General features: G+C 47.0%; 1 protein-coding gene across 2 annotated transcripts in view; it reads left to right on the top strand.

Annotated features, from left to right (window-relative positions):
• Nucleotides 1-13,791, top strand: part of LOC115132189 (neural cell adhesion molecule L1-like protein) — a 109,039-nt gene that overhangs the window by 18,040 nt on the left and 77,208 nt on the right. For both annotated transcript variants that reach the window (XM_065020712.1, XM_029664532.2), the window contains exons 7-8: nt 5,525-5,636; nt 5,797-5,978. In XM_065020712.1, the coding sequence (XP_064876784.1) occupies nt 5,525-5,636; nt 5,797-5,978 (294 nt within the window). The remainder of the gene's footprint in view (nt 1-5,524; nt 5,637-5,796; nt 5,979-13,791) is intronic.

Raw genomic sequence — 13,791 nt, 5'->3', positions numbered from 1 at the left:
ACATTATATTTGACTTTAACATGAATGATAATATCCCATTACAGTTCATAGTATTTGACTGACTAAAGGCTCAAACTTATTTATAGGAAAAGTCAATACATGTTTAATATGCACACGTTGAATGAGATTCATCTATGTAATTTTATCAGTACCAGTCAAAAGTTTGAGCCACCTACTCATTCCAGGTTTTTAATTTTTTTAAACTATTTTCTACACTGTTGAATAATAGTGAAGAAATCAAAACTATGAAATAACACATATGGAATCATGTACTAACCCAAAAAATGTTAAACAAATAAAAATACATTTTATATTTGAGATTCTTCAAAGTAGCTACCCTTTGCCTTGATGACAGCTTTGCACACTCTTGGCATTCTCTCAATCAGCTTCATGAGGTAGTCACCTGGAATGCAGTACAATTAACAGGTGTGCCTTGTTAAAAGTTAATTTGTAGAATGTCTTTCCTTCTTAATGTGTTTGAGCCAATCAGTTGTGTTGTGACAAGGTAGGGGTGGTATACAGAAGTAGCCCTATTTGGTAAAATACCAAGTCCATATTATGGCAAGAATAGCTCAAATAGGCAAAGAGAAATGACGGTCCATCATTACTTTAAGACATGAAGGTCAGTCAATCCAGAAAATGTCAATAACTTTGAATGTTTCTTCAAATGCAGTCGCAAAAACCATCAAGTGCTATGATGAAACCAGCTCTCATGAGGACCACCATAGGAAAGGAAGACCCAGAGTTACTTCTCAAATCAAATCAAATCAAATCAAATATTATTTGTCACATGCAGATGTTAATGCGAGTGTAGCGAAATGCTTGTGCTTCTAGTTCCGACAATGCAGTAATAACCAACAAGTAATCTAACTAACAATTCCAAAACTACTGTCTTATACACAGTGTAAGGGGATAAAGAATATGTACATAGGGATATATGAATGAGTGATGGTACAGAGCAGCATAGGCAAGATACAGTAGATGGTATCGAGTACAGTATATACATATGAGATGAGTATGTAAACAAAGTGGCATAGTTAAAGTGGCTAGTGATACATGTATTACATAAGGATGCAGTCGATGATATAGAGTACAGTATATACGTATGCATATGAGATGAATAATGTAGGGTAAGTAACATTATATAAGGTAGCATTGTTTAAAGTGGCTAGTGATATATTTACATCATTTCCCATCAATTCCCATTATTAAAGTGGCTGGAGTTGAGACAGTGTCAGTGTCAGTGTGTTGGCAGCAGCCACTCAATGTTAGTGGTGGCTGTTTAACAGTCTGATGGCCTTGAGATAGAAGCTGTTTTTCAGTCTCTCGGTCCCAGCTTTGATGCACCTGTACTGACCTCGCCTTCTGGATGATAGCGGGGTGAACAGGCAGTGGCTCGGGTGGTTGATGTCCTTGATGATCTTTATGGCCTTCCTGTAACATTGGGTGGTGTAGGTGTCCTGGAGGGCAGGTAGTTTGCCCCCGGTGATGCGTTGTGCAGACCTCACTACCTCTGGAGAGCCTTACGGTTGAGGGCGGAGCAGTTGCCGTACCAGGCGGTGATACAGCCCGCCAGGATGCTCTCGATTGTGCATCTGTAGAAGTTTGTGAGTGCTTTTGGTGACAAGCCGAATTTCTTCAGCCTCCTGAGGTTGAAGAGGCGCTGCTGCGCCTTCTTCACGATGCTGTCTGTGTGAGTGGACCAATTCAATTTGTCTGTGATGTGTATGCCGAGGAACTTAAAACTTGCTACCCTCTCCACTACTGTTCCATCGATGTGGATAGGGGGGTGTTCCCTCTGCTGTTTCCTGAAGTCCACAATCATCTCCTTAGTTTTGTTGACGTTGAGTGTGAGGTTATTTTCCTGACACCACACTCCGAGGGCCCTCACCTCCTCCCTGTAGGCCGTCTCGTCGTTGTTGGTAATCAAGCCTACCACTGTTGTGTCGTCCGCAAACTTGATGATTGAGTTGGAGGCGTGCGTGGCCACGCAGTCGTGGGTGAACAGGGAGTACAGGAGAGGGCTCAGAACGCACCCTTGTGGGGCCCCAGTGTTGAGGATCAGCGGGGAGGAGATGTTGTTGCCTACCCTCACCACCTGGGGGCGGCCCGTCAGGAAGTCCAGTACCCAGTTGCACAGGGCGGGGTCGAGACCCTGGGTCTCGAGCTTGATGACGAGCTTGGAGGGTCCTATGGTGTTGAATGCCGAGCTGTAGTCGATGAACAGTATTCTCACATAGGTATTCCTCTTGTCCAGATGGGTTAGGACAGTGTGCAGTGTGGTTGAGATAGCATCGTCTGTGGACCTATTTGGGCGGTAAGCAAATTGGAGTGGGTCTTTGGTGTCAGGTAGGGTGGAGGTGATATGGTCCTTGACCAATCTCTCAAAGCACTTCATGATGACGGAAGTGAGTGCTACGGGGTGGTAGTCGTTTAGCTCAGTTACCTTAGCTTTCTTGGGAACAGGAACAATGGTGGCCCTCTTGAAGCATGTGGGAACAGCAGACTGGTATAGGGATTGATTGAATATGTCCGTAAACACACCGGCCAGCTGGTCTGCGCATGCTCTGAGGGCGCGTCTGGGGATGCCGTCTGGGCCTGCAGCCTTGCGAGGGTTAACACGTTTAAATGTCTTACTCACCTCGGCTGCAGTGAAGGAGAGACCGCATGTTTTCGTTGCAGGCCGTGTCAGTGGCACTGTATTGTCCTCAAAGCGGGCAAAAAAGTTATTTAGTCTGCCTGGGAGCAAGACATCCTGGTCCGTGACTGGGCTGGATTTCTTCCTGTAGTCCGTGATTGACTGTAGACCCTGGCACATGCCTCTTGTGTCTGAGCCGATGAATTGAGATTCTACTTTGTCTCTGTACTGACGCTTAGCTTGTTTGATAGCATTGCGGAGGGAATAGCTGCACTGTTTGTATTCGGTCATGTTACCAGACACCTTGCCCTGATTAAAAGCAGTGGTTCGCGCTTTCAGTTTCACGCGAATGCGTGGATTGCCATCAATCCACGGTTTCTGGTTAGGGAATGTTTTAATCGTTGCTATGGGAACGACATCTTCAACGCACGTTCTAATGAACTCGCACACCGAATCAGCGTATTCGTCAATGTTGTTATCTGACGCAATACGAAACATATCCCAGTCCACGTGATGGAAGCAGTCTTGGAGTGTGGAGTCAGCTTGGTCGGACCAGCGTTGGACAGACCTCAGCGTGGGAGCCTCTTGTTTTAGTTTCTGTCTGTAGGCAGGGATCAACAAAATGGAGTCGTGGTCAGCTTTTCCGAAAGGGGGGCGGGGCAGGGCCTTATATGCGTCGCGGAAGTTAGAGTAACAATGATCCAAGGTTTTTCCACCCCTGGTTGCGCAATCTTGTTTTCAGATTAGCCTTGTTAAAATCCCCAGCTACAATGAATGCAGCCTCCGGATAAATGGTTTCCAGTTTGCAAAGAGTTAAATAAAGTTCGTTCAGAGCCATCGATGTGTCTGCTTGGGGGGGGATATATACGGCTGTGATTATAATCGAAGAGAATTCTCTTGGTAGATAATGCGGTCTACATTTGATTGTGAGGAATTCTAAATCAGGTGAACAGAAGGATTTGAGTTCCTGTATGTTTCTTTCATCACACCATGTCTCGTTAGCCATAAGGCATACGCCCCCGCCCCTCTTCTTACCAGAAAGGTGTTTGTTTCTGTCGGCGCGATGCGTGGAGAAACCCGTTGGCTGCAACGCCTCGGATAGCGTCTCTCCAGTGAGCCATGTTTCCGTGAAGCACAGAACGTTACAGTCTCTGATGTCCCTCTGGAATGCTACCCTTGCTCGGATTTCATCAACCTTGTTGTCAAGAGACTGGACATTGGCAAGAAGAATGCTAGGGAGTGGTGCACGGTGTGCCCGTCTCCGGAGTCTGACCAGAAGACCGCCTCGTTTCCCTCTTTTTCAGAGTCGTTTTTTTGGGTCGCTGCATGCGATCCATTCCGTTGTCCTGTTTGTAAGGCAGAACACAGGATCTGCGTCGCGAAAAACGTATTCTTGGTCGTACTGATGGTGAGTTGACGCTGATCTTATATTCAGTAGTTCTTCTCGACTGTATGTAATGAAACCTAAGATGACCTGGGGTACAATTGTAAGAAATACCACATAAAAAAAAAAATGCATAGTTTCCTAGGAACGCCGAAGCGAGGCGGCCATCTCTGTCGGCGCTTGAAGATGCTGCAGAGAATCAGTTCATTGGAGTTATCTGCCACCCAAATAAATGCTTCATAGAGTTCAAGTAACACACATCACAACATCAACTGTTCAGAGGAGACTGTGTGAATCAGTCCTTCATGGTCGAATTGATACAAAGAAAACACTACTAAAGGCCACCAATAAGAAGAAGTGACTTGCTTCTTCCAAAAAACACGAACAATGTACATTAGACCGGTGGAAATCTGGAGTCCAAATTTGAGATTTTTGGTTCCAACCGCTGTCTTTGTGAGATGCAGAGTAGGTGAATGGATGATCTCCGCATATGTGGTTCCCACCTTGAAGCATGGAAGAGGAGGTGTGATGGTGTGGGGGTGCTATGCTGGTGATACTATCTGAGATGTATTTAGAATTCAAGGCACACTTAACCAGCATGGCTACCACAGCATTCTGCAGTGATACTTCATCCCATCTGGTTTGGGCTTAGTGGGACTATGACTCAAAACACACCTCCAGGCTATGTAAGGGCTATTTGACCAAGGAGAGTGATGGAGTGCTGCATCAGATGATCTGACCTACGCAATCCCCCGACCTCAACCCAATTGAGATAATTTAGAATGAGTTGGACTGCAGAGTCAATCAATCAATCAAATGTATTTATAAAGCCCTTTTTATATACGTACTGTACAGAAACCCAGCCTAAAACCCCAAACAGCAAGCAATGCAGATGTAGAAGCACAGTGGCTAGGAAAACCCCCCTAGAAAGGCAGGAACCTAGGAAGAAACCTAGAGAGGAACCAGGCCCTGAGGGGTGGCCAATCCTCTTCTGGCTGTGCCGGGTGGAGATGATAACAGTACATGGCCAATATGTTCAAACGTTCATAGATGACCAGCCGAGTGAAGGAAAAGCAGCAAACAAGTGCTCAGCATATATGGGAACTCCATCAAGACTGTTTGAAAAGCATTCCTCATGAAGCTGGTTGAGAGAATGCCGAGAGTGTGCAATGGTGTCATCAAGGAAAAGGGTGGCTACATTGAATAATAAAATATATTTTGATTTGTTTAAATGTTTTTTGGTTACTACATTATTCCATATGTGCTATTTCATAGATTTGATGTCTTCACTATTATTCTACAATGTAGAACATAGTACAATATTAGGAAAAACCCTTGAATACGTAGGTGTGTCCAAGCTTTTGACTGGTACTGTGTATATATATGCTAAGAGAATGTACCAAAACACTCAAGTGTGGACAAACACCTACTGCAGTTGCTCCTATGGTTTCAGAAATATACCTACTATACATCTTATGCCTGTCCTTTTCTGCCCATGGAAGCCTATGCCATTCCAGAGAGAAGACCGAGCCTTCTGGTACCCTCTGGTGTTCAATCAGAGGTACGTCTGCTGAAAGGAGAGGAGCTGGTCCTAGAGTGTATAGCAGAGGGATTGTAAGTGGAGTCTAATTATTTCTCAATTTAGTATGAAGAATATTTATTCATAACTTCAGTGACTGGATCTGCATAGAACATGTTGTATTACATTTTATAGAATAATGTGTGTATCATTTTTCACTAATCATATCTCGTTTTCTCTCATCTTGTTACTCAGTCCAACTCCTGTGATTGAATGGACAAAAAGGACAGAGAAGCTACCGAAACGGGCAAATCTAAAAAACTATGGGAAACGTTTAACCATTAATAACATTGAAGAGGAGGATGATGGGAAGTACACGTGTGAGGCGAGGAACTCTGTCGGAGACACAGTCCACTACTTCAACGTCATGGTGGAGGGTAAGTAGACTGAGGCAGGTTATACTTTCAGTGTGTCCCCCACAAAAAAAGTTTGTTGTCCCCTTTACAATGTCCAAGTGAAGCCTTTGCCCTTCTTTATACAGTGTATGTTTAACACCCTGACCTAACCAAATAGAGACATAAAAAGGCTCTCTAAGGTCAGGGCGTGACAGTATACCCCCCCCCCCCAACGGTGCAAAACCTGAACCTATAGGGGAGGGTCTGGGTGGGCATCTATCCGCGGTGGCGGCTCAGGTGCGGGAAGCAGACCCCGCTCCACCACTGGCTCACCCCGCTTTGGTGACGCCTCTGGTGTGGGGAACCTCGCCGCCGCCCCTGGACTGGGCACCCTCATTGCCGCGGGCCCCGGACTGGGCACCCTCGTTGCAGCAGGCCCCGGACTGGGCACCCTCGTCGCTGCGGGCCCCGGACTGAGCACCCTCGTCGCTGCGGGCACCGGTCTGGGCACCCTCGTCGCTGCGAGTCCCGGACTGGGCACCCTCGTCGCTGCGGGCCCCGGTCTGGGCACCCTTGTCGCTGCGAGTTCCGGACTGGGCACCCTCGTCGCTGCGGGCCCCGGACTGGGCACCCTCGTCGCTGCGGGCCCCGGACTGGGCCCCCTCGTTGCTGCGGGCCTCGGACTGGGCACCCTCGTCGCTGCGGGCCCCGGACTGGGCCCCCTCGTTGCTGCGGGCCTCGGACTGGGCACCCTCGTCGCTGCGGGCCCCGGACTGGAGGCCGTCGCTGCGGGCTCCGGACTGGAGGCCGTCGCTGGGGGCTCCGGACTGGAGGCTGTCGCTGGCGCCTCCGGACTGGAGGCCGTCGCTGCGGGCTCCGGACTGACACAAGTCATTTTTCCAGACGTTTCAGAAGTTTACATACACTAAGTTGACTGTGCCGTTAAACAGTTTGGAATATTCCAGAAAATTTTGTGATGGCTTTAGAAGCTTCTGATAGGCTAATTGACATAATTTGAGTCAATTGGAGGTGTACCTGTGGATGTATTTCAAGGCCTACCTTCAAACTCAGTGCCTCTTTGCTTGACATCATGGGAAAATCAAAAGCAATCAGTCAAGTCCTCAGAAAAAAATTGTAGACCTCCACAAGTCTGGTTCATCCTTGGGAGCAATTTCCAAACGCCTGAAGGTACCACATTCATCTGTATAAACAATACTATGCAAGTATGAACACCATGGGACCACGCAGCCGTCATACCGCTCAGAACAACGGCAAAGGACCTTGTGAAGATGCTGGAGGAAACAGGTACAAAGTATCTATATAAACAGTAAATCGAGTCCTACATCGACATAGCCTGAAAGGCTGTTCAGCAAGGAAGAAGCCACTTCTACAACTGCACATGGGGACAAAGATCGTACTTTTTGGAGAAATGTCCTCTGGTCTGATGAAACCAAAATACACTGCTCAAAAATATAAAGGGAACACTAAAATAACACATCCTAGATCTGAATGAATTAAATATTCTTATTAAATACTTTTTTCTTTACATAGTTGAATGTGCTGACAACAAAATCACACAAAAATTATCAATGGAAATCAAATTTATCAACCCATGGAGGTCTGGAGATTTGGAGTCACACTCAAAACTAAAGTGGAAAACCACACTACAGTCTGATCCAACTTTGATGTAATGTCCTTAAAACAAGTCAAAATCAGGCTCAGTAGTGTGTGTGGCCTCCACGTGCCTGTATGACCTCCCTACAACGCCTGTGCATGCTCCTGATGAGGTGGCGGATGGTCTCCTGAGGGATCTCCTCCCAGACCTGGACTAAAGCATCCGCCAAGTCCTGGACAGTCTGTGGTGCAGTGTGTTGGTGGATGGAGCGAGACATGATGTCCCAGATGTGCTCAATTGGATTCAGGTCTGGGGAATGGGCGGGCCAGTCCATAGCATCAATGCCTTCCTCTTGCAGGAACTGCTGACACACTCCAGCCACATGAGGTCTAGCATTAGGAGGAACCCAGGGCCAACCGCACCAGGATATGGTCTCACAAGGGGTCTGAGGATCTCATCTCGGTACCTAATGGCAGTCAGGCTACCTCTGGCGAGCACATGGAGGGCTGTGCGGCCCCCCAAAGAAATGCCACCCCACACCATGACTGACCCACCGCCAAACCGGTCATGCTGGAGGATGTTGCAGGCAGCAGAACGTTCTCCACGGCGTCTCCAGACTGTCACGTCTGTCACGTGCTCAGTGTGAACCTGCTTTCATCTGTGAAGAGCACAGGGCGCCAGTGGCGAATTTGCCAATCTTGGTGTTCTCTAGCAAATGAAAAACGTCCTGCACGGTGTTGGGCTGTAACCTGTGGACATCGGGCCCTCATACCACCCTCATGGAGTCTGTTTCTGACCGTTTGAGCAGACACATGCACATTTGTGGCCTGCTGGAGGTCATTTTGCAGGGCTCTGGCCGTGCTCCTCCTGCTACTCCTTGCACAAAGGCTGAGGTAGCGGTCCTGCTGCTGGGTTGTTGCCCTCCTACGGCCTCCTCCACGTCTCCTGATGTACTGGCCTGTCTCCTGGTAGCGCATCCATGCTCTGGACACTACGCTGACAGACACAGCAAACCTTCTTGCCACAGCTCGCATTGATGTGCCATCCTGGATGAGCTGCACTACCTGAGCCACTTGTGTGGGTTGTAGACTCCGTCTCATGCTACCACTAGAGTGAAAGCACCGCCAGCATTCAAAGTGACCAAAACATCAGCCAGGAAGCATAGGAACTGAGAAGTGGTCTGTGGTCACCACCTGCAGAACCACTCCTTTATTGGGGGTGTCTTGCTAATTGCCTATAATTTCCACCTGTTGTCTATACCATTTGCACAACAGCATGTGAAATTTATTGTCAATCAGTTTTGCTTCCTAAGTGGACAGTTTGATTTAACAGAAGTGTGATTGACTTGAAGTTACATTGTGTTGTTTAAGTGTTCCCTTAATTTTTTTGAGCAGTGTACAACTGTTTGGCCATAAAGACCATTGTTATGTTTGGAGGTAAAAGGGTAGGCTTGCAAGCCGAAGAACACCATCCCAACCGTGAAGCCGTGAGGCCAAAATTCACCAAACTTATTGTGGGAAGGTTGTGGAAGGCTACCCGAATTGTTTGACCTAAGTTAAACAATTTAAAGGCAATGCTACCAAATACTAATTGAGTGTATGTAATCATCTGACCCACTGGGAATGTGATGAAAGAAACTAAAGCTGAAATAAATAATTATCTACTATTATTCTGACATTTCACATTCTTTAAATAAAGTGGTGATCCTAACTGACCTAAGACAGGGAATTTGTACTAGGATTAAATGTCAGGAATTGTGAAAAACTGAGTTTAAATGTGTTTGGCTAAGCTGTATGTAAACGTTCGACTTCAACTGTACATGTAGGTAGAGTTATTAAAGTGACTCTGCATAGATAATAAGAGAGTCGCAGCAGCGTTCCAGAGGGTGGGATGGCAATGCAAATGATCTGTGAAGCCATTTGATTAGTTGTTCAGTGGTCTTATGGCTTGGAGGTAGAAGGTATTTAGGAGCCTCTTGGACCTAGACTTGGCGCTCCGGTACCGCTTTCTGTTCAGTAGCAGAGGAAGCCGTCTATGATTAGAGTGGATGGAGTCTTTGACTATTTTTAGGGCCTTCCTCTGAACAGAGAAGGTATAGAGGTCATGGATGTCAGGAAGCTTGGTTCCTGTGATGTACTGGGCCGTATGCACTATCTCCTGTAGTAGAGTTAGCAAGATGTCGCCTCGTTTCGCGTTCTTTGGAAACTATGCAGTATTTTGTTTTTTTATTGTATTATTTCTTACATTGTTACCACAGTAAATCTTAAGTATTATTACATACAGCCGGGAAGAAGTATTGTATAAATCAAATCAAAGTTTATTTGTCACGTGCGCCGAATACAACAGGTGTAAACCTTACAGTGCTTACTTACAGACTCTAACCAATGGTGCAAAAAAATAAAGGTGTGTGTGTGTGTGTGTAAGTAAAGAAATAAAACAACAGAAAAAAGAGTAGCAAGGCTATATACAGACACCTGTTAGTCAGGCTTATTGAGGTAGTATGTACATGTTGGTATCGTTAAAGTGACTATACATATATGATGAACAGAGAGTAGCAGAAGCGTAAAAAGAGGGGTTTGCGGGTGGTGGGACACAATGCAGATAGCACGGTTAGCCAATGTGCGGGAGCACTGGTTGGTCGGGCCAATTTAGGTAGTATGTACATGAATGTATATTTAAAGTGACTATGCATATAAGATAAACAGAGAGTAGCCTAAAAGAGGGGTTTGCAAATAGTCCGGGTAATCATTTGGTTACCTGTTCAGGAGTCTTATGGCTTGGGGGTAAAAACTGTTTTTAGCCTTTTTGTCCTAGACTTGGCACTCCGGTACCGCTTGCCATGTGGTAGTAGAGAGAACAGTCTATGACTGGGGTGGCTGGGATCTTAGACAATTATTAGGGCCTTCCTCTGACACCGCCTGGTGTACAGGTCCTGGATGGCAGGCAGCTTAGCCCCAGTGATGTACTAGGCCGTACTCACTACCCTCTAGTACCTTGCGGTCAGAGGCCGAGCAATTGACGTACCAGGCAGTGATGCAACCAGGATGCTCTCGATGTTGCAGCTGTAGAACCTTTTGAGAATCTGAGCACCTATGCCAAGTCTTTTTAGTTTCCTGAGGGGGAATAGGCTTTGTTGTGCCCTCTTCACGACTGTCTTGCTGTGTTTGGACCATTCTAGTTTGTTGTTGATGTGAACACCAAGGAACTTGAAGCTCAACCTGCTCCACTACAGCCCCTTCGATGAGAATGTGGACGTGCCCTGTGCTCCTTTTCCTGTAGTCCACAATCATCTCCTTAGTCTTGGTTAAGTTGAGGGAGAGGTTGTTATTCTGGCACTACCCGGCCAGGTCTCTGACCTCCTCCCTATAGACTGTCTCGTCGTTGTCGGTGATCAGGCCTACCACCGTTGAGTCGTCAACAAACTTAATGATTGTGTTGGAGTCTTGCCTGGCCATGCAGTCGTGGGTGAACAGGGAGTACAGGAGAGGACTGAGCACGCACCCCTGGTGAGCTCCAGTGTTGAGGATCAGCGTGGCAGATGTGTTGCTACCTACCGTCACCACCTGGGAGCGGCCTGTCAGGAAGTCCAGGATCCAGTTGCAGAGGGAGGTGTTTAGTCCCAGTATCCTTAGCTTGGTGATGAGCTTTGAGGGTGCTATGCTGTTGAACGTTGAATTGTAGTCAATGAACAGCATTTTCACAAAGGTGTTCCTTTTGTCCAGGTGGGAAAGGACAGTGTGGAGTGCAATACAGATTGCATCATCTGTGGATCTGTTTGGGCGGTATGCAAATTGGAGCGGGTCTAGGGTTTCTGGGATAATGGTGTTGATGTGAGCCATTACCAGCCTTTCAAAGCACTTCATGGCTACGGAAGTGAGTGCTACGGGTCTGTAGTCATTTAGGCAGGTTGCCTTTGTGTTCTTGGGCCCAGGGACTATGGTGGTCTGCTTGAAGCATGTTGGTATTACAGACTCAATCAGGGACATGTTGAAAATGTCAGTGAAGACACCTGCCAGTTGGTCAGCACATGCCCGGAGCACACGTCCCGGTAATCCGTCTGGCCCCGCAGCCTGTATGTTAACCTGTTTAAGGTCTTACTCACTTCGGCTACGGAGAGCGTGATCACACAGTTGTCCGGAACAGCTGATGCTCTCATGCATGCCTCAGTGTTGCTTGCCTCGAAGCGAGCATAGAAGTGATTTAGCTCGTCTGGTAGGCTCGTGTCACTGGTCAGCTCGCGGCTGTGCTTCCCTTTGTAGTCTGTAATAGTTTGCAAGCCCTGCCACATCTGACGAGCGTTGATAGTATGATTCAATCTTAGCCCTGTATTGACGCTTTGCCTGTTTGACGGTTCGTCGATTTCTTGTAAGCTTCCGGGTTTGAGTCTCGCACCTTGAAACCGGCAGCTCTACCCTTTAGCTCAGTGCGAATGTTGCCTGTAATCCATGCCTTCTGGTTGGGGTGTGTACGTACAGTCACTGTGGGGACGACGTCCTCAATGCACTTATTGATGAAGCCAGTGACTGATGTGGTGTATTCCTCAATGTCATCGGAAGAATTCTGGAACATGTTCCAGTCTGTGATAGCAAAGCAGTCCTGTAGTTTAGCATCTGCTTCATCTGATCATTTTTTTATAGACCGAGTCACTGGTGCTTCCTGCTTATATTTTTGCTTGTAAGCAGGAATCAGGAGGATAGTTGTGGTTGGATTTACCAAATGGAGGGCGAGGGAGAGCTTTGTGCGCGTCTCTGTGTTCCAGCATCTGTCTGTGGTGGTAAATAAACAGCCACGAAAAGTATAGCTGAGAACTCTCTAGGCAAGTAGTGTAGCCTGCAGTTTATCAAATATACTCTACTTCAGGCGAGCAAAATCTAGAGACTTCCTTAGATTTCGTGCACCAGCTGTTGTTTCCAAACATGCACAGACCGCCACCCCTCGTCTTACCACCAGACCGTCACCCCTCATGTGTTGTTCTATCTTGCCATTGCAGCGTGTATCCTGCTAGCTGAATATCCATGTCATCATTCAGCCAGGATTTCGTGAAGCATAGGATATTACAGTTTTTGATGTCCCGTTGGTAGGATATTCGTGATCTTACCTCGTCTAGTTTATTGTCCAATGATTGCATGTTGGCGAGTAATATTGACGGTAACGGCAGCTTTCCTAGTTGTCTTCTGCGGGTCCAGACGAGGCATCTGGCTCTTCGTCCTCTGCGTCGCTTCCTTTTGCAAATAATTGGGATGTCTGCCCTGTGGGGTGTTTGGAGAATATCGTGTGAGTCCTGCTTGCTGCTGTTGTTGTTGTTGGTGAGTGATCACTGTCCTGATATCCAGAAGCTATTTTCTTACGGAAGATACGGTTGCAGAAACATTATGTACAAAATAATTTACAAATATCGCGACAAAACGCACATAATAGCACAATTGGTTTGGAGCCTGTAAAACGGCGGCCATCTCCTCTGTTGCCATCCTTTGTGTTCCTATATAAGAGCAACGTCAACTAACCAACATTGCGACCAGGAATACGACTTGCCCGAAGCGGAACCTCTGTTCGGACCACCACCCAGGACAATGGATCTGATCCCAGTAGGGGACCCAAAACAAAGGCGCTACAGAACGGGCAGACGGAACGGTCTTCAGGCTCCATAGACGGACTCACCGCTCCCGAGTATACTTCTCTCCAATGTCCAGTCACTTGACAAGAAGGTAGATGAAATTCGAGCAAGAGTTGCTTTCCAGAGAGACATCAGAGATTGTAAAATTCAATCTACCAAGAGAATTCTCTTAGATGATAATCACAGCCGGTATATCCCCCCCAAGCAGATACCTCGACGGCCCTGAAATACCTTCACTGGACTCTATGTAAACTGGAAACCATAAACTCTGAGGCTGCATTTATTGTAGCTGGAGATTTTAACAAAGCTAATCTGAAAACAAGGCTCCCTACATTTTGTCAGCATATCGAATGTGCGACTCGAGCTGGCAGCATTCTGGATCATTGCTACTCTAACTTCCACGACGCATACAGAGCCCTCCCCCACCCTCCTTTCGGCAATCTGACCACCACTCCATTTTGTTGCTCCCATCCTATAGACAGAAACTGAAACAGGAAACGCCCGTGTTCAGGTCTGTTCAACGCTGGTCTGACCAATCGGATTCCACGCTTCAAGATTGCTTCGATCACGTGGACTGGGATATGTTTCGGATAGCCTCAGACAACAACCTTGATGTATACACCGAC

The sequence above is a fragment of the Oncorhynchus nerka genome, linkage group LG7 (genome assembly GCF_034236695.1).
Source record: "Oncorhynchus nerka isolate Pitt River linkage group LG7, Oner_Uvic_2.0, whole genome shotgun sequence".
NCBI lineage: Eukaryota > Metazoa > Chordata > Actinopteri > Salmoniformes > Salmonidae > Oncorhynchus > Oncorhynchus nerka.
The sequence above is the reverse complement of the archived record's forward strand: the minus strand, read 5'-3'. Positions and strand labels throughout refer to the sequence as shown.